Source organism: Ostrinia furnacalis, unplaced genomic scaffold (assembly GCF_004193835.3).
Source record: "Ostrinia furnacalis isolate ACB-3 unplaced genomic scaffold, ASM419383v2 OfSCF1172, whole genome shotgun sequence".
Classification (NCBI taxonomy): Eukaryota; Metazoa; Arthropoda; class Insecta; order Lepidoptera; family Crambidae; genus Ostrinia; species Ostrinia furnacalis.
The window spans coordinates 2,122,422-2,148,016 of record NW_021131411.1 but is presented as its reverse complement, the minus strand read 5'-3'; the positions used below and the strand labels follow the sequence as shown (position 1 = coordinate 2,148,016).

General features: G+C 37.3%; 2 protein-coding genes across 2 annotated transcripts in view; one reads left to right on the top strand and one right to left on the bottom strand.

Moving 5' to 3' along the window:
- The window catches only part of LOC114351676 (Leucine-rich tendon-specific protein), a 118,991-nt gene that overhangs the window by 22,944 nt on the left and 70,452 nt on the right, over positions 1-25,595 (bottom strand). The window contains exons 2-3 of the mRNA XM_028302966.1: positions 10,307-10,460; positions 1,762-1,978 (exon numbers count right to left, since the gene is read on the bottom strand). Coding sequence (XP_028158767.1) covers positions 1,762-1,978; positions 10,307-10,459 — 370 coding nt within the window. The 5' untranslated portion in view covers position 10,460. The remainder of the gene's footprint in view (positions 1-1,761; positions 1,979-10,306; positions 10,461-25,595) is intronic.
- Llp1 (lysozyme-like protein 1) overlaps positions 16,803-25,595 on the top strand; it is a 37,308-nt gene continuing 28,515 nt past the window's right edge. Inside the window, exon 1 of the mRNA XM_028302965.1 lies at positions 16,803-16,926. Within this exon, the coding sequence (XP_028158766.1) occupies positions 16,838-16,926 (89 nt within the window). The 5' untranslated portion in view covers positions 16,803-16,837. The remainder of the gene's footprint in view (positions 16,927-25,595) is intronic.

The window sequence follows — 25,595 nt, the reverse complement described above, 5'->3', positions numbered from 1 at the left end:
CCCAGTATCGTGCTCGTGCCACGCGCAGTGCAGGGTTCCGTAGCTTCCCGTCGTTTAGTAAGACAAGCAATTGCTTCAACCTTCGACCAGTTTTTTGATTCATAGTTAAAATAACTAATTGTTAAATTTTGCTACTAATGGTTAAATATTAATAAAATGTAAACTAATAGTTTAAAAATGTACTAAAAGTCAAGTTAAACATTGTTATAAAAACATTTTTTTCTGTTATTTAACCACTTGTCATTTGACATCTGTCAAATTTCACTATTGGTTACTTTAAATACGAATACATAATATTTTCACACGTATGTAATGTCATTTTTTAGGGCTCCGTAGTCCTGACAAGGAACCCTTATAGTTTCGATATGTCTGTCTGTCTGTCCAAGGTTTCGGTTGGAAAATATTGGCACTGGGGAGCTGTAATTTTGTGAAGGTATGTATATTAATCACGCCGACAAAACGGTAAAATAAAATATTGAAAAAAATCTAGGGTAGCCCCTGCATGTAAAGTAGGGATAATTTTTTTCAAGGAAAACTATAACGGTTAAGATACATTACTTAGTTTAAGAGTAATAGTCATTTGACTCATGTATTATACAAGTTCTTAACCAGTAAGAAATCCTTAGAAGAAAATAAGAAAAGTGACTTTAGATGAAGTAATTGCTTTGCTTCTGAAATATATTGTGGTAACGACAGACAAGACGCACTTGGCCAATTTTTTACGCAATAGCGATGCTGATGACGTTTTTTTTTTATTTCGAATTTTCTTAATTTCGACATTTATTCTGCATCTTTAGTATTCACAAATGCAGATGGAGGCATTTTTAGTTTAATTTAGTTAGACGGTTTAGAATAAATTGTCATTATCATCATAAAAAAAATCTTTTTTTTTACTTCAATAACCCAATTTTCTGGCAATTTTACTCTATTTCTTGTGGGAAAAATTACGTGATATTTTCCAAGACCCCCCCTCTCCCCCACGTGAGATTTAGTGAGGTTTTCGTTGACCCCCTCCCCCCCCTAAAAGTCTCACGTAATTTATGGACGCCCCCTAAGGGGATAAAACGGGATCCACGCGTACGAAGTCGCGGGCGGCCGATAGTTTATTATAAAGATTATCAATCAGAATGTCCGAAACAGAAAGACAATCATTAATTAATTTTAGGCATCTCAACCAGATGACGAGGTGGTCAGACGATTCACACAGCTTATGACCGCAGTCTGTGGAGGAACACTATATTAAGTGGTCGTGATCCTCATTAGTGAGGGGCCGAGGAAGAATAAGAAGGCATCACAAAAGTATCTAATAGACGACAGTGCCGTAGCATAATAAGTAGAAAACATAACTCTCCTTCTGGCGCAGTCGAGTAAATATACTGTTTTTAAATGTCCTGAATTTTTTGCAGTTGTCTATTTGTGTAGCCGAGAATCTTTGCTGAACAGTTTTAAGTAGGAAAAACAAAAAGAAGATGAATTAATTATACCTACAAATAATATGTGATGTAAAAGTCCTTTCCTTTCCAATAAATAGTTGTGATAACCTAATTCTCAAGATATTATTAAAACAATAATTAGGTATTAAAATTTGTCCCTCAAGGAGCACGATTAACTCGCAGTTTTTTCATGATTTTTGGCGCTAGCTATATTTTAAGTCACCATTCCATCGAGCAAGGACGCATCCTACACCAAAATAGTTTCTTCTCGAGCTGTCTATGAATTTCTACAAGTATGGCCTCCACTTTAGACAAAATAACTTCTTACCCAAAGCCAGTAGCGTAGCCGCAACGCTATTGAACGCTCCCTGCTGCACCCTCCGTATGTCCCCCGAGGATATGACCAGCCCATGAAGTCCCACTCCGGCCAGCTCCGACACGGAAGCAGTGGACAGCGCGGAGACTCCTCGCAAAGCACAGTCCAGGAGAGAAACCGCCGTGTTCTTGTTCCTAGCTCTTTGTTCTCGGAGATGGCGGCCGATTATCTGCAAAAAGGGAGATTTTAAGTGAGTAATAATAATATTTCAATTTATTTCACGTTCATCATCATCATCATTTCAGCCACAGGACGTCCACTGCTGAACATAGGCCTCCCCTAATGACTTCCACATCGCACGGTTGGTAGCGGCCTGCATCCAGCGCCTTCATGCTTCATGTTCATAACTTGAGGTAAATACAAATGTAAAATGGAACCCAAAATGCAGATGTACTAGCTTGTATTTCACATAATTGAAAATGATTGTATTTTGAAAAGCACGCCAAAATTATTTATGGAAAATAAAGATTGATTTGATTTTTTAACACTGTGGCGTCTTAAAATTGTTAAAACAGTTGTTAGTATTATTATTCTAACAATTATAATAACATTATGTTATATTATGTAATTTTGAACAGTTTTCTCGGTCCAATATATCCAGTAGTCAGAAAGAATTCTCTCACGGATTAATTTCGCCTAACGCTGCTATTGTTTAAACTTCCTATTATTCTACTACCTACTACTATAATAAGGTAAAATGTATAACCAATGTTCGTGTAATTCTGTAGTGTCTATGTATCCCTAACTTTAAATTGGAGCATAGCTCGTGTAAATAGGTTTCCAAGCACCAAGTTTAAGCCAAGAAAATTACTATTCACAGTATTCATAACGTGTTGAATTGAACACGTGTACCTAAATTGTTTGGAAACTAATTAATAAGAGTACATTTGCCTGAACACTAATTTGATTATAAGTTATAACTAACACTACGCAGAATTCGAATAAATCAATATCCAACTTGTAGGTGTAATTTGTCTTCGAACGAGTTTATTCCCATTCCGTTTGATTGATGACCCAGTGCGCAAAAGTTAGTTCAAATTAATATTGTTTGTTGAGCCCCATATCAAATACTACTAAATTTAATAGTGCTGCGGACAGACTATGTAGCTGGATAGATGCTATTTCAATAAAGAAAACAATTTTGTATAGTTTTGCCAGTTGTCTATCCAAAGTGCCATATTAGATTTGATGAATTTCTAACTTAATGGCGCCTTATAAGAATGTGTGGTTCCTGCAAAGAAGAATAGAACCAAACTAACTTCTATCTTGGACATCGTAAAAGGCGAATAAGGAACAAAAAAAGCGAACATCAGGCCTTCCCAACTCTTCTGGCCAGCACTGGGAGCGTAGCCCAATAAAAGCTCCATTCACCGCTGGTAAATTAGAGAGTCGTGCTCCTGCAATAGAGACAATTTTTTTATGCCTAACAAGGCAGTTATTTGACCACAATCGCACCTGATGTTAAGTGGGGTGCAGTCTAGGATGGTGACGGCAGAGTAGAATACATTTGTCACCAACCCCTACTCTTCCCGCGGGTGTCGTAAGAGGCGACTTAGGGACTACACATCAAACAGAGAATGGGCAGCAGCGCTCTCTGAAAAACATCAATCTTTTAAACTGCGATCTCCAACCCGCCTGCCTAGCGTGGAGATTATGGCAAAACCCTCCACTATAGTGGAGGAGGCTCATAGTCCAGCAGTGGACTGTAAAGGGCTGTTGATGATAAGTGCCTATTCACTCTTGCTCTCGCTTTGAAAAGGCCCGGATTGTAGTCTTCGGGAAAGACAGCAGCAGGCAGCGAATTCCAGTCCAAATGACCTGATGATGATGCTGTTTCGATAATTGTTGATAATAATAATTTAAATAATAACAATCTATTCCCTAAAAGTGATCTGCATCTACCGGAAGGTCTCGTAAGTTATGTTCAAACAAAAAATTTAATTAAAACCAGATTAGATTCGGAACCTCCACGCTCAAGGGACGTTTAGGTAGTTTAAATTTGATTGGTTAATTGGATAATTTGATTGGACGGGGGATGTTTTTGAACGTTTAAATTGGAGTTTAGGGAATATAATTACTGTCAACAGTGGGTAAGTGACAATCATCTTAAACAATGTTGGTGGAAATGACAAATTTGGACTAGACAGAAATTTTGATAAATTTCCTGCTGGTCTGCTCGCTTCTCGGAATTTGGGGATAAAAAGTGTATCTTTTAAAAATTGATTATTATTACAAAAATCAAGATATGGATACAATAACTAATACAATAGATAACTTTGAATAATGATTGTTGGTTTTTAAAAGGATAATAGTGTTGTGTTGTCAGACTTGACGTAGAACGTCCAGGGATGCTCTCCTACAAACATGTTTACAAAGATACAAACGTTTTTTTCTCTTTCGATACTCTTTAATCGATTCTCGTATATATATAGCTACCCATATCAATCAACTCGAGATACTAAAATAGGTACTCGTTTATCTGGAACTCCAAGCATTACTACGGATTTTCGTTACCTATACTTGCCTACTTGTATTTTTTGTACAATATGTAATTTATTTTATAAAATCATTTTTATGAGTTAAGATTCTGTAAGGAATTATTTCTGAATATCCAACTATCCAAAAAAAAGTTTAGGGCAAAAAAGTTATTTTGTTAAAGTTTTACGTACGTAGATGCAGGTTACTATAATAGCCCTAGAGAGCAATTTGGCTCAAGAAAAAATATTGCAACCAACTAAAAATAAATAGGCCTCAGTAACACTATCTAAAGCTTCAACCACACCAACGGTCACGGCGCGATCATAGGCCAATGACAGGTCGCGCGGACTGTCATGATGGGTCTCACAACCTGTCATTAGCCTATAATCGCGCTGGCGACCGCGATCTGCACGCGTTGGTGTGATTGAAGCTTAACACTGTCTTCTGTCTAATAATAATTATGTCATCTATGGACATAACTATGAAGAGGTGGGAAATTAAAATAATCCTTTTTTGTTTTGAGCCACATTTTCCCCCTATAGCCACTATAGCTAAAGAAACCTGCAAAAACACAATATTAAGAGTAGTCAGTAGTAGTGGTCTTGAAGAGAGGTCGGGCAAGCAACTATCAACACACCTGCGCCCGTGAGTAGGGTACTGATCGACAAGTACAGTCGATAGCACATCAGGCTATATTATTTATTGGAAAATAGCATCTATTACAGCTGCATAAGATGCATAAAGATGCCGTTGTCTGTACCTCACATGTGAACTTACTCTATCTATAGGTACAGAGAGGCTTTGCAGTTTATTACTATGTTGAAAAAGTCAGATATTAGGCTTACATCTAAGAGACGGGAGATGAAGTTAACTTAAAAAAATCGTACATATTCCGTAGTGACAAGTTGCACCAACTTACTTTAACCGTAACTTTAACAATGACCGTTGCTTTTTGTATGGAGTTCGACAGATTTTTGACGTTTGTTATAGAACTCAGCCTTAGTCATCAAGCAGAGCGCTTTGATCGTAAGAAAACATATTTTATTATTAGGCTGAGCTGTAGCATCATCCTAACTTTAACCGTAACTATAACTTAAACCAGTATTTTTGCATGGAGTTTGGACGTTTGTTATAGTTTAAGTAAGGTCAAATCACCCTGCTGTATGTACTTACATACAGGTACGATAGGAAAAAGAATGGAACAATTACCGGACAATCGAATAACATAATATCAGTTAAAATAATTCTCAAAATGAATTACCCTAGTGCAGTCAAGCATAAGCTATAAAACCACGAATGCGCTACAAAAGCTTGGGATGGTCGTTATTATACAATAACGGCGGTACCTACGGCACTAACAGAAATATAAACATATAGCCGGGAACAATAAACCTGAGCCCATAAGTCTGAAAAATTACCTCATTTTTAGGGTTCCGAATTCTTTTAAACTGCTCTTGTACAGGCACTTTTGCTTCGCTCGAATTCTCCTATTAATTTGGTACGGAGGAAATTCTTTACAAAATTACTCGAAACTTTGTAAATTACGAATGATTTAATACGATGAAAAGCCTCAGTACAATTGATTACTTCTTCAAGTACGATTCATTAAGTAATGTTCGAGCAAAAGTTATTTTATGTGCATCTTGATATAGTCAAATGGGGTGATATACCTAAGTAGATGATTTGCGTTTAGCTGATTTACTGTGACTGGTGGACATTTATGTTTAAAAATAGTACCTATTACAATTATAAAATATTACTAGCGGCCGCCCGCGACTTCGTACGCGTAAATCCCGTTTTTCCCGCTAATTCCCGTTCCCGTGGGAATTTCGGAAATTCCTTTCTTAGTGCACCTCTACGGTACCTAAGCTACGTCCCTTCCAAATTTCAAGTGCCTACGTTTAGCCGTTTAGGCTGTGCGTTGATCTGTCAGTCAGTCAGTCAGTTTCTCCTTTTATATATTTAGATATTTAGATTAGCTTAAAATAATGATGTTCATCACCATCATCATTTCAGCCATAGGATGTCCACTGCTGAACATAGGCCTCCCTCAATGATTTCCACAATGGCCTGTTGGTGGCGACCTGCATCCAGTGCCTTCCCGCTTATGAGGTCGTCGGTCCACCTCCAAAATATGATGTTCTTCTTAAATATTCATACTAGCTGGTACCCGCTACTTCGTACGCATGAAAATAAATGTACTTTGAATAATATTTCCCGTCTTTGCAACATTTTTTTTACTGCTCCACCCCTATTGGCTGTAGGGTGATGTTATTAACCTTCCTGGATAAATGGGCTATCCAACACAAGCATATTTTTTTTAGATCGGACCAGTAGTTTCTGTGATTAGCGCGTTCAAACAAACAAACTCTTCAGCCTTCTAATATTAGTCCTTGTTTCCTCGTGGTCCTACTAATTTGTCCTACTAGTAGGACTGCCAGGAAGGCTAGTTCCACGTGGTCCTATTATTGTTAATCTGTCTTACTTTGTGAATTGAATCATTTATGAAATTATTTTAAACCAGCTTTTGCCTAGTATAGATTTTATACAATAGCCCAAATTAACGTTCCCCAATAAAGGCTGGCCAATAAAGGCTATCATCAACGCGTGTTTGCGGCTAGTGATGGGAACGCTGTTTGTTTTGCGGTCAGCGGCTATCCGGGTTCCGTATGTAGTGTGACTACGCTGCGGGATATCTGAGACGTTGGCGGAATTTTAAAATTGTTGTTACTGCATTTAGAACCATAAAAACATCTATCTTTTTTTTAAGGCCAGCGATCGAATAATTTAAACATCACAAAAGTTATTAAACTTGGCGTTGATAAGTTTATTGCACTAATGTAATTGAAATTCATAATTTTCTATTGAAAATTGCAATTCAACACATGAATTCATGTAACACATAGGTACTAGTATTTCAGATTATCTGTCTACTTGGAACTTCCTCTAAAATCCTCATCTTGCAACAGCATTGGTAAGTATGACTATTGTTCTTTCTTATTATTGAATCAAGCTGTCAGGTGCAATCACAGTTATGAATTTAATTAATTATTTTTTATTGATCTTATCGAAACGTTACGGATTCAGATCTGTACCTCTAGCATGAACAACACTCGTCTTCGAATCGTTTGCGTATTCGATAAAATTCGATACTCAATCTTCGAATTAAACGATAAAGTGACAATTTTGATTCTCAAAATTAAGTTTCGTGCAACCACATCTAATACTAAGTTCACTTTACGACACGTTCACAAGGGCGCTGTTGTAGTTTTCTTACTAAATCTTTTGATAGCGATTCGAGTACGCAAACGATTTGAACTCGAAAGTTTTTCGTGCTAGCCTTACTGCACTTCTAGCTGCTCAGCCCATTCATAGACGATCGTATGCCTGATAAAAATATTCATTTAACCCTCAAGCACCCCCAAGAAAAGGCACGGTCTACGTAACACCGCACGATTGCCACCCTAAGGCGGTCCGGCAAACAGCTCGTGATGACGACTCGCGCACGTCCCGATTCTTTATCCTTTTTCGGCCTCCGCTCCAAACAAACTCCACAATACAAAGATACGGATTTATACGGACGCATGGGCATCGAAAGCTTAGCGCAACGAGATCAGCCCTATTTTAAGGTTGGGTTGAACCATCTTACTTTAACTTTAACAAACGTCAAAAATCTGTCAAAGTTCATATAAAAACACCGGTTATCGTTATAGTTACGGATGGTTAAAGTTAGTTGGTGCAACTCAGCCTAAAAGATACCTACTTAGATCACACAGGGCGTTTTAATTTTGATTAAAACCAGTGGTTTCGGAGTCTATTCGAATTAAAAACAATCAAATCTTTCCTCTCGAACGTAATACCTTCACGTATTAAATTGTGAATAAAAAGTTGCACTGGCTGTTTTCTTTGTGCTACACAGAAGGTAAAATAAACGGCAGCATTATTAAATGTTCGGATTTATTCCTCGCTGCCCAAATGTGGGATGCTAATGGAAATTACTGGGCAAAATGGACCTTGTTGATTTATTACGTGACTTTGGAAAGATATTGAATAATATAAATTAAAACGCGGTTTTAATATTTGCTTTACGCTTTTATTATTATGAACAACTTGAGTAATGATTGATTTTTCAAATGAAGATGGTTTCTAGATCCTACCTATATCAAGAGTAAAGTTTTGGTCGCATGAAACTCATAATACTCATTTATTTTTGCAAATAGGCTTTTAAAAAGTACTTTAACACGTCCCAGTACTAACGCTCGCTCCCAATACTAACGCTCTTGTGCCGTGTGGGGACGGCCATAAAGAATACTCTTCCCCACCGCCAACAGGAGTGTCGTAAGAGGCGACAAAATCCCTGCAGCACCGGACGGGCAGCAGCGTCTGCGTGCGAAACCTTATAAAAAACTGCGATCGCCAACCCGCCTGCCAAGCGTGGCGATTAAGGCAAATCCCCCCCATGGAGAGAAATCCTTGGGGGAGGCCTTTGTCCAGCAGTGGACGTCTTTCGGCTGAAACGAACGAACTAACGCTACCACTGCTTCGGGACAATAAATGGGCCAGTGCTGAGAAGAAGCAGCGCAAGAAACTCAGTCACTATTGTCAGCCTCCTTTTTAAGGGTTTACAGTCATGGATTCCATTAGTTTGGTTCTTTCGTCAAAACATTTCAGACCAAAAAATGTTTTTTAAAGTTAGATTCTTGCTTTTCAGTTGGCCTTGTTCAACTGTGTTATCAATAAAGATAACACAGTTGAACAAGTAATTCACTGATTGACATTGTTTTAAATACAAAATCATTCAATTTTGATCCACTATTGTGCTAAATCTTCTAAACGGTGCCATCTACGAGTATCTATGGGCGTATTGCCGTAAATTGTTTCACTGCACTTTCCATCTAATCTCCCTCTGGCAACAGTCAGCATAAATGAAGTCAGACTTAGTAGGCTCGCTAGAGAAAAATAAACCTTACTAGCAAAGACACAAAAATATAATATCTAAAGCACTGGAGGGAAGTCAGACCTTAACTTCGAACTCCTGTGTTCTTCTGAATAATTTAGTTGCGGTCCAATGACATTAACTTTCCCCCAGGAAAAACTTGACCTTCACTGGTTGGGTTTTATTGGCGGTCAAGCTGTAGATCCTGGCTACACAAGAGTTGCAGCTATGGGAACGAGAGGTGGGAATAGTCTCATAATCTACCTATGTTTTTTTCGCAGTTTGCGTCAGCCATCATAGCTGTAATTTTAATCCCATCAAAAACAATACTTGTCAAAAAAACCAAGTCTCGCAACTCAGTTGTTCTAAGGTAAAAAATTGTGAGATCCATGTAATACCAAGTCCAGGCCAGGAAATCTTTAACGTTTTACATAAATATATTGACTTGGCCATCGCATGAAAACACGTGTAAATTAAATTATTTAGTGCGATGGCCAAGTCAATAATTTATGTAGATTCAGATTTGGTCTTAGTTGACGGCGATGTATTTTTACGGGACTTAGTAGGTATAGTGTAAAGTTTTGGGCTCTGGAAAAGCTGCAACACAGAATGACTGATAACCAGTATGTATTGTAAAACTAGGTACATGGAAAGAGATTACATTAAACTTCGTTGGTAGACGGCCTACTCTGTCTTACTCTATTAGCCTTTAGCGGTCGCCGTGCCCATGTTAGAATTGTGCGTAAATTTCACACGTATCTAAAATATGAGAACACGAACATCGAATCAGTTATGGACCGGTCTGTGGTTATCCAACGCTGATTTGTGTCTCGATCAACCGAAATTAGTTTGGTCGGGCTTAATTTGTCACTTATTAATAAGCAGAGCGTATTTTTATAAAATAACCACAGCCTTTCCAACCCGTCTAGCCTGTATAGGGTTAATAAGAGAGTCGTGCTCCTGCAGTCAGGAGAGACTAAAAATACCCATAATATTTACCAACGCCACCTAGTGGCGTGAACAAGTAAACAAACTCTTCGATACTAGCGCCGTCTCTTATCAAATCCCCAAACTAACTCGCACCTGAAGGGCAGTGTGGTCTCCGGTGCACCGCAGCGTATGGGGCAGGTCGCACGAGCATTCGGCCGCGGGCCGAGCACTCAGCCCGGGACACCGCCATTGCGCGACGCAATGTGACAACGCGCATAACACTGCCACAGCGCCCACTAGTCTCATTCTGCGAACAAAGAAAGGGGTAACATGAGTTAGATAGATGAATAGGCATATAAAAGAAATGTAAAATTGAAACGGCAATAATTGAGGCAGTCTTATCGCTGGGAAGTGATCTCTTCCAAACAACCCAGAGAGAGAGAGGACAGGAAGCTTGATTTATTTAATATGTGGAAATTCTCATAATTCTGGTAAATCTGCTGAAAAAAATACCTTATTCATTCAGATTAGCATTCTACGGTGTATCTGTAAAATACTTAAAATTATTATTTTAGGGTGTAATTAACTTTGTTGCTGTTGGTTGGCAAACGCAAGTGATTCTGACTAAAAAGCACTTTTTGAAGCTTTTCAATCTACATCCAAAAATACCCAACTAAACCCAACTGCCGCGTAAAGATCCTGAAATAAAATGTACGAATTCCCGCGTATAAAATCATAAAGTTAACGTCAGCCATCTCTGGGACCCGGACCGTTGAGCAAAGTAAGAAATGTGAGTCCTGTAATCGTTTCCACTCGCAGAGGTGCGTGTGGCCGCGACGTAATGGGGCATTTCCACTGACTGACGACCGGACGACCGATGCAGTTGGGCCCAAGTTATCAACTTATACGAATTTATTGTAAGTCTACGAAATCTCCGTAAGTAAACAATGGAAGTATAGTGAGTGAATGATACATGCATGTCATTATCTCTTTCTCACTCTCAGATGAGACGCAGGTTAGTTGCGAGAGTGCGTTTTATAGAACTGGACAAAAACGTTTGAAGCAGACCATCCGTCCGTCTCTGAATGAGATTTTTAGCTTAAGCATGCTTATTTTCTACATAAGCCTATTTTTATAGGCTTAAAAATACAGAACTCAAAACAATTGCCGATACTAACACAAAATGTAAAAGAATTTCCCGAGCTCATTGTGGAGCAAAGTAAGAAATGTGAGTCCTGTAATCGTTTCCACTCGCAGAGGTGCGTGTGGCCGCGACGTAATGGGGCATTTCCACTGACTGACGACCGGACGACCGATGCACTTTGGCACCAGTTATCAACTTAGACGGCTTCAGGTCTTAAAACAGTACTATCCAGCTTTAGGTCTTTAAAAAGTCAATAGAATTTATAGACAATGGAAAAATACATAGTGCTGGAACATTTAGGAGTTCGTGTCAACTTCGACTGATGAGTACCTCTGATGCAGATCAAGAGCTTCCATTGCATGTAGCTTGGCAAAAAGAGCTTGTAATGAAATTAGCAGAATACGGATTTCAAGATAGTAATAAAAATTAAAAATCTATGCTTGAAATTCCCTTTAGAAGTGAGGGTGAGAGAAAAAAGAATTTTATCTGAAAAAAATGTTCCTCTGTGGTTAACAGTCTCATGTTCGGCGGTTCCGCCTGATCATTTTTACTTTCCATCAGATGACATGCAGGCCAAAATCTTCCCTGTAATGGTATAAAAAATTACAACTCAAGTTCTTCTTCGTAAGATAACCAAGCTACTCTTGAAGACCGAAACACCTCTATGGAAACTTAGATGCTCAATAAAATTTAAGATTAGCTCTTATAGCATTCGTTGGAAAACCATCAAAACCGCTAGACGCTCGTCACTCGTCATCCCAGCACCTCGCGAATAAAGGGGGCATTACGCTACTATTGATAGCAGTGGGTGACGGACGAATGTTGACCTGATACTTGATGACACCTTTATGTGGGGAACGCGAGGCTGCAGTTACACTAGAAGTATTTTCTAGCCGTTCTGCTCGTTTAAACATTTTAAAACTTTCAAAAGTAAAATATTCTATCTAAAAAAATGTTTACAATCCAAAAGATGAAACCACCTAATGGGTTTCTAGATTGTCAATTTTTAATTATACTTTATTAAGAAGATCATTACTATACAAGTTATTTTAGTTTCGTTTCAGCCAAATGACGTCCACTGCTGGACAAAGGCCTCTCCCAAGACAACCTGTCCTGCGCTGCCCTTATCCAGGTACTTCCCGCGACCTTCACCATATCGTCGGTCCACCTAGTGTCGGGCATGCCCACAGTACGTCTACCGCCCCGTGGTCGCTGCTCGAGAAATTATTTTACATTTGTGCAAATTATAATTATTATTCTACTGTCTCCGAAATATGTTCCAGCATTTTTCTTAGACATTTTTACTTAGAGTTTTAGTGTTATAACGGAAGAAGTACCTATGTTATGACATTGGAATCTTTTAAAATCAATTTTAAAGAACTACTAGTAGAAAATCTTCGTCATTTTGACTTGAAAGACCATCAATCTTTAATCTTAACGTTATCTTTGATGGTAACGAGATTACACAAACACCTCACCGCTTTATCGAAAACACGCTCTGCAATGTTTGCAAAGTATACAAAATTCATGTCTTAATTAGTATTCTTAATTAACGTCTTAAGTCAGGCCACAGTAAAGATTGATTAAGTAGGTTTACTTCTTACTTACTAATATTACCACCTCAAATAGCCCAGGTACATGTTGAGCTCAAAACCGAAAGTGAACTTCACTCTGTTGGTATTTTATTATTGTCATGTTACATAATAATTTTAAGGTATGTTTAAAACCTTTTATCCGATATTTTTTGTTAAAAATTTCAAGAAATGCTCATTTAGTGAATGACAGTGTCGGCAAACTTCAGTAAATTAGTATCACTAATCAAAATTAATCATACTTACACCAAAATACCTTTAATTTAATTAAAATAAAAGGTACACTCGCGTTAAACACCTGTTTAAAGTGACGTTTAGTATGAAATGCCATTTTAAACAACTGTTAAACACTTGTGTAACGGGGTTAAGGTATTACGTAAAAGGATGAATGTGACCTACTGCACTAGCATTTTACTGTGGCCCGCGAAAATGTAACCTCATGAATATTATCACGTTTAAAATTGTTGTAAATTCTTGAATTTATTATGTGGCTAAAACCGCGAGGCTCGGTTGTCACCTTTTGTTGGTTTGCCCATGCTCAGTTATTTATTTCTTTGAACTCTTAGGCTGGTTTGCACCATCTTACTTTGACTTACAAACGTCAAAAATATGTCAAGCTCCATACAAAAAACACCGGTTATCGTAATAGTTACGGTCAGTTAGGTGGTAAAATTCAGATCTTGATGAAATTTGGCATAGAGAACCGGGAAAGGACATAGGATAGTTTTTATCCCGGTTTTTGAAACAGGGACGCGCGCGACATAGTTTTTCTGTGACAGACAAAATTCCACGTGGGTGAAGCCGTGGGCGGAAAGCTAATTAATAAAGCCTAGATGGATTGGATAGTCTTCATAGAAACGCTTTGTCAAAGGTGAGTCAAAAACGTTATAAATGTCATTACTGTCAAAACGTTCGCGTTCTTAAAAATGTTTAAAGGTTCGGACAAACCNATTGACAATAGTTTTTTTTTATTTAATAGAAATAATAATGGCAGGTTGAACCAACAAGGTTTTAGTTTATCAATCATAATATTCTTCTTGACAAGATAAACCGTCAAACAACTTTGATCTGAATAATTTTGAACTTTACTGACGAACAGGTAAAGATTATTTTCTCTAACTCGAGATTATTCTGTAACATAGTTTCAAAAGGTAATATTATGTGCTCGCGATTCGTTGAAGAAATCAATTTAAAAACTGACGAACCTTTTCATTCCGTGACTGTACATACATAATGTTGATCAAAAATAATTCACGCAGTTACAAATTACGAATCTTGTGTACATTATAATCATAATCTTATGCATCATCAATATATTATTATTATCTCTGATAGATTTTTTTTAACATACAACCTGACACTGACTTGCAATCAATGTAAGAAAATTTGAATTTCGCAGTTCCATATTTTTGGGAAGGATAAAATTTGCCTATGAAAATATATCCCATTAAAACACAATTATTATGATAAATTATTTTATTTCCATATGCGTAATAAATAACTAAAAAGTCCTAAAATTATTATTAATTTCCCATATTTCGAGTAATTTTCCCACGTAAATAACTGAGAACACTGGTCTTTGACGTATTATTTTTTCGAGTGAATGACGTTTGATTTCAATTAATTTCAATATTTTAATGTCGGGAAATAAGTGATTGGATTATTATTTTGCCTGTGAAATGTGATTCCTTAATGTGTTTTTACACAATTTCATCACACAAGACATGTCGTATTCGTATTGTTTTTTCGCTGCTTAAATGTGTCAACTGTGTGAAGTTTGCACTCGAAGTGGTGTATCAGGGTGTGAATGTGTGCGTGCCGGCCTGTACGTACAGGCAAGCTGGTGTATCCTAATGTCACAGTATTTTGTTGATGAGAATCCGTCCGACTTTTTTTATAGGTCCATGATTTATCGTTATAAAATGTGATTATTTGTTATTTAAAATTTATTTAAGAAGACATTTAATTGAAATAAAAAAGTTTCAAATGGACCACAAAAATAATGGGTACCTACACTAAAAGTTACCTCACTTATCGTCCGCTTACTTATCTACCTAAGCTGTATTAATTTATATTTGAAATGATGTCTGCAATATCTACTATAGTATTTATGTTCTTTAAGCCTAGTCTAGTCTTTAACTAGATATAAAAATGTAAAATTCCACTACTAACTACTACTGTCATATTTGCGTAATTAAATATTAGTCTAGACTTCAAGCAGTTAAATGAATTAGGTACCTACTTAACTTTAATGTGGGTACCTACTTCATATTTTCGGCATGATGATCTTTAGAAGAAGATTATAAAATTCTTTTACGTTTTCGTAACGCCTAAGTGAAATGATTAATTCATGAACTCTATGCCTAAGTAAAATCTTTAGTTTTTGAGCACTCTTCTATACCCTGGAAAAGCAAATTAAAATGTGAAGGTAGTGGATTTTAATATATCCAGTCAAGTTGGTAAAATAAAAAATACAGTTAAGCACAAATAATTAAAGAAAGAAAGAAAATATTTTTATTTAGTCCAAACATCCTTACGCCCGTATTCACAAACGATGCTTGCTTTAAGTGTAGCAGCAAATTGAACACACAGTGTTGAATAGAGCTCTGTGATTAGCCTGTGTAGTACCCTGTGCGTCCACGCGCACTATGAGACCTCATAGTAATGTTTGTGAATACGGGCGTTAGACTACTTACAACATAGTTACTTACTTATGTAGTTAAATTTGAACTAAAATGGCAGCCACTCAGCATGTGTTACGCTCTAGGTCAGGACTTAGAGCGTAACACTGGTATTCTGTGGCAGCCATATTAAGTGGATAAACACTAATATTTTAAGATTTATACAAAAAAATAGAAGTTATTGAATTAAAAACTTACTTTTTAGTGAGTCATACGAAAAAATGATGTTGTGGTAGAATGTAATTATAATGCGATCTTTTATAATGCGAACAGCTAGGGACTGGAATTCGTTGCCTGCTGCTGTCTTTCCCGAAAACTATAATCCGGGCCTCTTCAAGGCGAGAGTGAATAGGCACTTACAGGGCAGATATGTACCATCCTAAACTGCATCCCACTTAACATCGATTGTGGTCAAATACCTGCCTTGTTATGCATAAAAATAAATGTATTTCAAGTGATGAAATTAATTTTCTTATCCTATGTCCATAAGACAGAATGGGGCTTAAAATCCTTTTGTTATGTGGGTAATATTATAATTGTGTTTAATTTTAAAAGATGGATAGATTGTTTACATAATGTAACACTAAGAACTACATTCGTTTATGACATAGAAAACTATTCTTCTGATACTCGGTCAACAGGCGATTGGAAAATGAGCCCTTGCTATAAGTGGTTAATACGAGCAAGGATTGAACGATAGTGATGCAATTTGTGCACTTACATACTTCCTCTGCAACATTACTAATAAAAGTGTAGGCCAGGAGCCGGTGACACATTTTAGTGTAGGTGTTTGGGAAAATTTTGATTCCTAAGTCCTAACATAGACAATAATTCTTCTTTTTCTACCCTATGTGTTGTAACAGCTGACAGAGGCTACGACCATGGTGTTAGTTTACAAGCTCTCATTGGCGGTTTTTCTGATATGGTTTAATTTACGATGTATTTTTCAGCGCACTTAAACTTCAAGTGCGTTGAAATGGCTAATAAGAAAGAAGCAAATAGAGGTGCTCTTCTTAAGCACAAGACTCTCCTTTGATAGCTTCTTACGATATGATTGAAGAGGTTTAAAAAACCCGTAAAAAGTGTCAACTGTTTCGTTACAGTGTTATTTATGAAGTTTGACTAATTACAAAACAATTTTAGTGTAATACGCTGATCAGTTTTATCGACGTTTTTTTTAATTTCAGTCATGTTTGAAAGCTAAATTGCATTCTCAGTAAAAAAGATGCCTCGGCTCCCGGTCTACAAATCCCTTGTCCTCCTACCAATGGCTGCAGACGCGGTGCACAGTCGCTCTCAGGTGGCCCGCCTGGCGGTCGCTTCGCTCACCACACCACACCCTCAATCCTCATTCAGGTAATCACTTCAAGTATACTTCTAGAAACTATAATATTTATCTTTGTTAAAAAACGCGACAATAGCCCAAATTTTTAGAGTCGCAAGCTTTTTACTTCAAAGTCAAAAGTCAAAATTTCTTTATTTGTTTAGACTAATAAATAGTTCTTACAAATCGTCATTTTGCTCTTAAGGAGCCTCTACATGTCTCATAATCTTTTTACCCTACCAGCGCTTCGAGACCAACATTTGGCAAGTGCTGAGAAGAAGCGCCGCAACAAACTCAGTCACCACTGTCTGCCGGTTAATATAAATAAATAGAAATAGCAGTAGTAGGTACATTCGATTCAGGAGCAGTTCACTGAATTTACCATGCATTCTTGTATAGTGTATCTTATAAGAATGGGTATACAAAATTGCGTGGTATATCAAACAAGGTAGTGACGTGCTGATATCTTGACTTACAAATTACATACTTAAATACTCGTACTAGTAGAAATGACTCGCATACATAAATTGGAATAACTTGGATTGACCAGTCCCCGAAAGCAGCGCCTGTTCACAGACATGACGAGTGAACCAGCCATACTATGGGCTTATTGCCCTTAATACCTAATGATCCTGTTCACTCTGCTCTGAAGGCTGTATTATTTTAGAGAACACACAGGACAGCAGAGTATTCCACCCGTTGGCAGTGCGCACTAGTAAAAGATGTAGCATAGCATACTGCAGGCAGGAGGTATGTTTACCATGTAAGGGTGGTATCCTCCAATTTGATCGCCCCTTGGACCGCTGGACAATAGTCCGCCACCATAGTACGTTCGTGTTATGAGTGGGTTCAGGATATGTAACGAAATACTAACTAACTGGAAGAGTTAACTGAAAGCTTAGTAGGTTTCAGTTATTTTTTACACTACAAATGACGAAAACTTTTGAAAAAATACCGTTAACAAAAAAGAGACCTTAAGAGCTAAGTACTAAAGTTTTTAAATGTAAAAAATAATCAAATACCTCACATTCACTGCATTAAAATTTTAAATTGTATCCACATATACGCTTTAAAAAGTCCATAACTTTACAATTTTAATCTGTAACCATCTCGACCAATCGACTATCATCGAGTAATGAAATCGCTCCAATTTTAAAAACAAAAGTGCTTCAAAATGTATTTCGGCTATGTTAATAAACCGCCCGAGCCTACGGCAAATCGATGCGTTTACTCGATTGTACAAGGGCAAGAGAATAGAGCTATCGATATCGATATTCCATTGTGAGATCGCCATTTTTTTAATCGTAAAAAAACTACAATAACACTAAAAAACTGTTTAATTTAGCTTGCAGAAAAAAAGGTCACACGGCAGTTTATTCAAACCCTTTAATAGTATGAAAGCCCTTTTAGGGCACTCATACACATCCAAAATATTTAGCTTGCCCTATCAGCATTTCGGGACAACATTTGGTAGTGAAGCATACCTACCAATTTTTATTCAACATAAGAAGCCACAATGCGTAACTTAATGTGTTGTCGCACGTACGACAAAAAATACAGTTTTTCAAATAGCTAATAGGACATCCACTGCTGAACATAGGCCTCCCCCAATAATTTCCACATAGGCCGGTTGGTAGCGGCCTGTATCCTGCGCCTTCCTGCTACATTTATGAGGTCGTCGGTCCATCTTGTGGGATCCCATAAATTAATTATCAATAAATAAATATAATATTAGAAGAAAAATTACTATTTCACACATAAATCGCTATCGATAGAAGTACTTCATGCCCCAACCCTACTCTCCGGACAAATTTTCACGTGAATAAATTCCAATCTGTTGCTTGAAAGGTAGTGGATTGCCAAGAGACAGTATTTACCGGCCTAACAAAAGGTGGTGAAACTCGCCCGGCTCGATTATTTTTCACGATTTTCCCTATTTCCCCGTAATTTTATTATCGCTCCCTGTTTTTGGAAAGTTAATGCAAATAAACGGTTTGACAGTTAAAATACATTGACTTCATTAAAATTTGCGTGCTACGAAAGCTACGATGCGCGCCTTGATAAAATCTTATCGATCGTTTTAGACGACAAATGCATGGGTTTATCACGTAAAATGCATAAAATGCTTCGATATAAGTATATCGTGGCGCGCATCCTAGGCCTACTGGTATCTGTTAGAAGGGGTTTTATCAGGATGTGTAGATTGTAGGTGTAATTAAATAACGTTAAAATTATTTTGCAATGTTATTTCTTGCTATTAACGACTAAAAGGCGACCAGGAGACAAATATGCGAACATAAGGCTTTCCCCTCGGCTGACCATCATAGCAAGTGTAGGCCAAATTCACCATTTGCTCAGCTGTTGATTCGTGCTCCTGCAGTACCTAGAGACAAAAGATGATCTGATGATAGATCAGTTGTATTTATTTAGAATGAACTAATTGGTAGGTATAACCATTAAGAAAATTGTTATATTTCAACATCTTGGTGATTTCGCAACTACAGAAAGGCATCATTATTAAAGAAGTACCTTTCGAACAAATAGTGTGTCGTTTATCAAAACGCGAAGCATTTGCATTTTGCAAGCAAAGAAACCTTTTAACAATTCGTTACGAGAGCAAAGACAACAATAATAACTGTGTACGACGAGACGTAGCATTAAGGGCCATAGCAGACATGCTACTTTCAGCTTCGCAATCGGCGATTTTTGAAGTATTCTTCGAAACGCACCCATTTTAAAGCGCGCCTAAACTATTCCTCGCAGCGCACCTTGTTATGGTGCTCTGGTACTTTTTATTAATCCTTATACATAGACATAAAGTTCAAAAACTTTATTTTAGCAAACAAAAAAGAACTTTAATTTAGCAATGGCTCAAAATGGGTGCGCTTTGAGGAATACTTTGATTTTGCGACTGTATCGATGCAACATCGCGATTTCGCGAGTTCATGCGTTCGGACGCGGTATCCGAATCGCGCGTTTAAGCGACTACGATGTAGCATCGCGATTTCGCAAGTTCGTGCGTTCGGACGCGGTATCGGAATCACGCGTTTTAGCTACTACTATCTCCCGAGCTTCCGAAAAACTCAATTGCCGCGTTTAGCATTTTTAGTGTGCGGTGTAGAATGCTTTAGCTTCTAAAAAACGACTAACGCCCATATTCTCAAACATTACCATTAGGTCTCACAGTGCGCGTGGACGCACAGGGTGACGCACGAACCAATCACAGAGTTCTAATCAACGCTGTGCGTTCGATTTGCTGCTTCACATAAGCAAGCATCATTTGTGAATACGGGCGTAAATCTTCGATCGCCAATGCTATAAAGTAGCATGTGTACTGGTGGCTCTAAAATAAGTCGCAGTCTCAAAGTTGTTTGCTAATGAGCAGTACTCGTCATTACAAAGAGCTTTCAAATATTATAAGCGAGTGTTCGAGGTTTCAAACCACCTTTAAAATAAGTTCCCAAACTTTTGACCCATGTAAGAAGTGACAAAATTTTTTATTGGGACGGTTTACTAAAGAATTGGTGTATTATGATAAGTAATATAATCTTCAACCATCTCACGGAACGCATTTCATCTTTTGATTTTTTTATTACTTTTTTCACAGGGTGATACTGATATTTAAATTAACATAATTTCAAGAATAATCTTTGAGCCAATTTCGAGAATAATCTTACAATTTTATAAAATCTTTAATCAATTTTAAGTGGATAATTTGGTTTTAAAGAAACGGAACTTAGTTTCTCTTTACACTAAGCCTGTCTGTCTGATTATATTTATTTTTCTGAAAAAAAAATCTGCAACTACTTGGTCCAGTTAACCTCTCAAATCTCTTATGGGGTTCCTTACAGTTACAGTTTGAGAATCACTGAATTGAAACGTTACACTCCTAACAAGTGCACGCTACAATTTAGGAAACAAGCGAACGCCGAAAACTCAAAATTAAATTACTGCTGACTCAGAGGGGCATCGTACTCTCTGTGTTACTCACTAAGAAATGCTCTGTGTTTAGTTGCCGGAATATAGTTTCAGTATGCTTTGTACACTTAGGCTGGGTTGCACCATCTTACTTTAACTTTGACAAACGTCAAAAATCTGTCAAACTCCACACAAAAAACACCGGTTATCGTTATAGTTACGGTCAAAGTTAGGTGGTGCAACTCAGCCTTAAAGATACAATGGAAGTCAAATAAACTGAGCCAGAAACTTACTTTTTCAGTCCAAAAAAAATTAATAAATTAAAAAATACTATTGGCTGAAAGATCATCGCTTAAATTACCTAAAGTAATAGGCCCCAGATTACTGAAAGTCCGAGTGTGTTTTAAAGTCAAAATATTTTTATCAAGCAAAACATTTTAATTCGTTCAAAACTGTTAAGGCCCACGATCTGTCAAACTGAATTTATTTACTGAATTTTGGTTATTAATTTACATACTGCAATGTTTCAATTTGATGCCAAAAAAAATGATTCGGAATGAAACACATAATCGAATTGCAAAATAAATTACTTCTTTTACATACAAGTTTGTTATTTTACTCTATCTTTTACCTACTGTCTTTTACTCTTTTAAGTGGAGACATCCCGTTTCTTACCAGATAGAGTACTGTTTTTTGGAGGATCCCGTTTAGTACGCAAAAAACCGATCCGTTTGAATTTCAAACACACTCTTGTGTTCACACGACAGTCCAGTTTTATGAAATTCTGCCATGAGGAAGGGCCCTAACACGAGAACGAACCTCCGTTTCATCGTTTCTTTCACATAAAATTATTATTAGAAAATTATCGTACGACAATCGTAAGTTGTCGTAAAGACGATTACGCGTTACCCCCACAAAATGGTGTTCCAAACCTGCTGGGAAGTCCCAGCATTCATCATTATCATCATAATTTCAGCCACAGCTAGGACGTCCACTGCTGATAGGCCTCCCCCAATGATTTCCACATCGTGCTGTTGGTAGCGGCCTGCATCCAGTTCCTTATTGATGTCGTTGGTCCACCTTGTGGGTGGACGTTTCACGCTGCATTTTCCGGTACATGGACTCCTCTCCAGAACCTTGCTGCCCAATTGGCAGTTCTGTGTACTATGTGCCCTGCCCATTGCAACTTCAGCTTGCTAATCCGACGGGCTATGTCAGCGACTTTAGTTCGTTTACCCAGAATTATTCAGGGACAATAAAAGCATACTAACGCCCGTATTCACAAACGATGCTTGTTTAAGTGAAGCAGCAAATCGAACGCACAGCGTTGAGTAGAGCTCTGTGATTGGTTCATGTGTACGTCCACGCGCACTGTGAGACCTCATAGTAATATTTGTGAATATGGGCGTAAATATAAACGATTCAATTTATTCATTACAGTTGTTTCATTTTCTTTCCCGTATTTGTAAGTCGTACCCGTTGCCTTATTAAAATTCTTGTGAACAAAAGTTACTTTATTGGAATACCGGCGAAGTTGTTGCCAACCTACGTTTAATTCTGTAACTTCATTTGTTTCTGTGGAGAAAAACAAACGGCTTCAGAACGTTCTGTAACTTGCTGTAGGTAAATAGACAGTTTCAGCTCCATCTTGGTTAGTATGAAGTTGTTTAGTTGAAATCGGTAAATTAAATAAATAGCTGTAGTAGTTGAGTTCGGGTAGAAATTACTTTTCAAAATTCAGCTTCAACTGTTTGAAATAGTAAACTAGAAGGCACCTTAGGCCAGGGATGGCGAAAGGAGTGGTCGGTGGCGGATCAGTAATGGTAGAGACGGAATCTGCACATTTAAGCGGACTACATGAGCATAGGTATAGACTACATGACCTATCCAGGTCGGGATAAGGCTCAGCTACACCGGCTCCTGCCTCTGCTCAATAAGACGGAGATTTATGGATTTTAAGTGGGAGGCCCCTCCCTTCTGGAGGGGAGAGCCCCACATAACCCGTCGCATTGCCACAGCGGCCGGTATGCAACTCAATGCATTTTTACCACCTAAAATAAAAAAAGCGATGGCGAAAGGCACAGAATGGCACGTGCCATTGATGGCAAAATAATGTGTTTTGCATAAGGGCTACCGTATTTACCAATATCAGCTGGTGCCTCAATTTTACAAGTCACAATTTGCAATGGTGTTAATGTTGTAATCAAAACTCATAATCGGTCAAAACCGCTTTTACTGTAAAAATCAGTCAAAAGTGATATTGACCAAGGGCATCAGTCAAAACCACTTTTGACTGGAAAAATCATTCAAAAGTGATATTGACCAAGGGCATCGGTTAAAACCACTTTAGCAGTCAAAAATGGTTTTGATCGAATATGAGTTTTGATCTATTTGGTATTGACTAAATTATGAAAACCGGCATGCGTTTTTTGTTGTTAGTATTTTATCCGTCCAAAAATAAGTTAATGTCTTTAATATCGTGCTCTAATTCTTCTCTCAGCAAACTTAAATGATGATTAAGATCTCAAACGAAGCCCTTGATGTGCCGATAAATCAAGACTGTCTACCCTTTGTTTCAGTGCTCGTTAACAGACGCCAGTGGAACTCATTAAGGCTCCAACAATACTAGTCAATTATACCTTTTAGTTGCATTCTGATTATAAATTGGACGATTTTGATGATTTTGAAGAAGTTCCAAACGGGACTGGGCACTTAACTAAGGAAAGTAATGCCCGTTTTCACCATCAATCCCTAATTTTTAAGTGACTTATGAAAACAAAATTTCTATAATGTGTTACATAGGGGTCACTTAAAAATTAGGGATTGATGGTGAAAACGGGCATAAGATTTTTCTCAAAACTGACAGGTTTTATTTTGTAGCCCCCTCGTACGAGAGTGTAGTTGTCAACAAAAATACCACAACAGTTATTTGTTCTTAGACCACTTTCGCCCAGTCTCTTTTTCTGATCGATTTGGTACATCTACACACTAAACATGATGAACTTTTGCCAAAAAGCAAGTCGTCGACATGATTCTTTTGAAATAAAGCCGCCGACACCAACCCGCTGGTCTGTCAGCGGGCTTTGTGGGTAGAGTCCTTTATTTTGCTAGCTACTATACCTTGCCTAAGTCTGTCGCCATAACAACAATGTTAACAGTATTGTTGTATCTTAACTATCTTAGATTCTACCTAAAATAAGATGATGAAAAAACTTTTGACTATACATATTGAAGAACAATATTATTACAAACTTGAAGCGAAGTTAATAGTTACTGACTTTATTACCACTCACAATAAATTTTGTTTTAATCAAGCTGTGTTGAAAATCAAAGTTAATGTTTATTGTTTTGAACTTGTACGTCAACTTTATGTTAACCTAGACAAATGAAAATACCTAATTGGTACTTAGTTTTATTAATTATTTTAATGTTACTTCAAAGTTATTACAGCTGCTTTCAAATAAACCATGTTTTAGAGGACATGAGCAAAAATTGTCATTGACATCTAACATTGTAATTCAAATTTCGGTAAAATCAACCTGTCTGTCTGTAATGAGGACTTAAGTTCGTTGAGGTCAAGCATTCAAGATTTTTTCACGTACCTAGTGTAATGTTTGTAATGTTTCATTACGTTAGAATAATGTTATTGTTGTAACTTTATTTTTTGTTTGTTTTAAAATCTATATCTATAAAAGCGAAAGCTCACTGATTGACTAACTCACTCATCACGAAATCTCAGAAACTACAAGTACTAGGAATCTCAAATTTTGCATGGAGGTTTCTTTTAGAACGTAGGTGCTCACTAAGACGGGATTTTGCAAAATTCTAAGGGGGTAAAAAGGGATCCGGGTAAAAAATTACAATAAGTACTTACAGCAAGAAAGATAGTAAAACGTTCTTCTAGATACTTATTTAGCTTACTACAGCGATAGTAGAAGATTACAAATGTATTTTGTACCAAAAACTTTCGGGGAGCTTTCGGAAATTAGGAAAAGGATTCAGGTGAAGCTCGTTGCTTTGCAGGATATGACCGAAATGAAAACACTAAATCCGTTGCAAGCTCCAAAAATAACTTACATAAATACTTTTAATCTTCCGAGTAACTAGCATTTTCCCGCGGCTTCGCGCGTGTCTCTACTTTAAAATATGGGATTAACTTTTGTTTTTCTGGTTTTAAAATTTATCTGCTGCCCTTCAAGTGCTAGCGAATCACAGACACAATAGAATCAATTGTTACCGCAGTCCCACTTATGGTTCCACAAGCTATACCAAAATCGATGTGCTCCTAACGGTTTTTGTTTCAAAAATTCTACAGTTTAGTAGAATTTCAATTTTAAGTGTGGTAGGTGCATCCTAAATTATTAGGTGAAGCCTATGTTCAGCAGTGGACGTCCTATGGCTGAAATGTTGATGATGATGATGACCTGTAACTGTCATGTGCCTTCTGACGACCATGGACGTAGGCTGAATCATTTCAGAAGTAGATTATGACATATCGTACCGCAATATTCCCTCTTAAAACGATTTAATTCCAGGAACGCTACCTGGAATTTTTCCACGCGATATTGGGAATATTCCTGAAACAGACCATTTTTGAATCAAAAATCAGTCTATTGTTACGCACAACTCGTTAGAAGTTTATTTACAATTTTTGTGTAAGTAAGATTTGAAACAATGGTTCAATAAACAAAGTTAAAAAAAAAATATACAAAAAATAAAATTACTATTGAAAACAAGTGCTCACTACAAAATAACGCAAATTTATTCCGTTGATTGACTACGA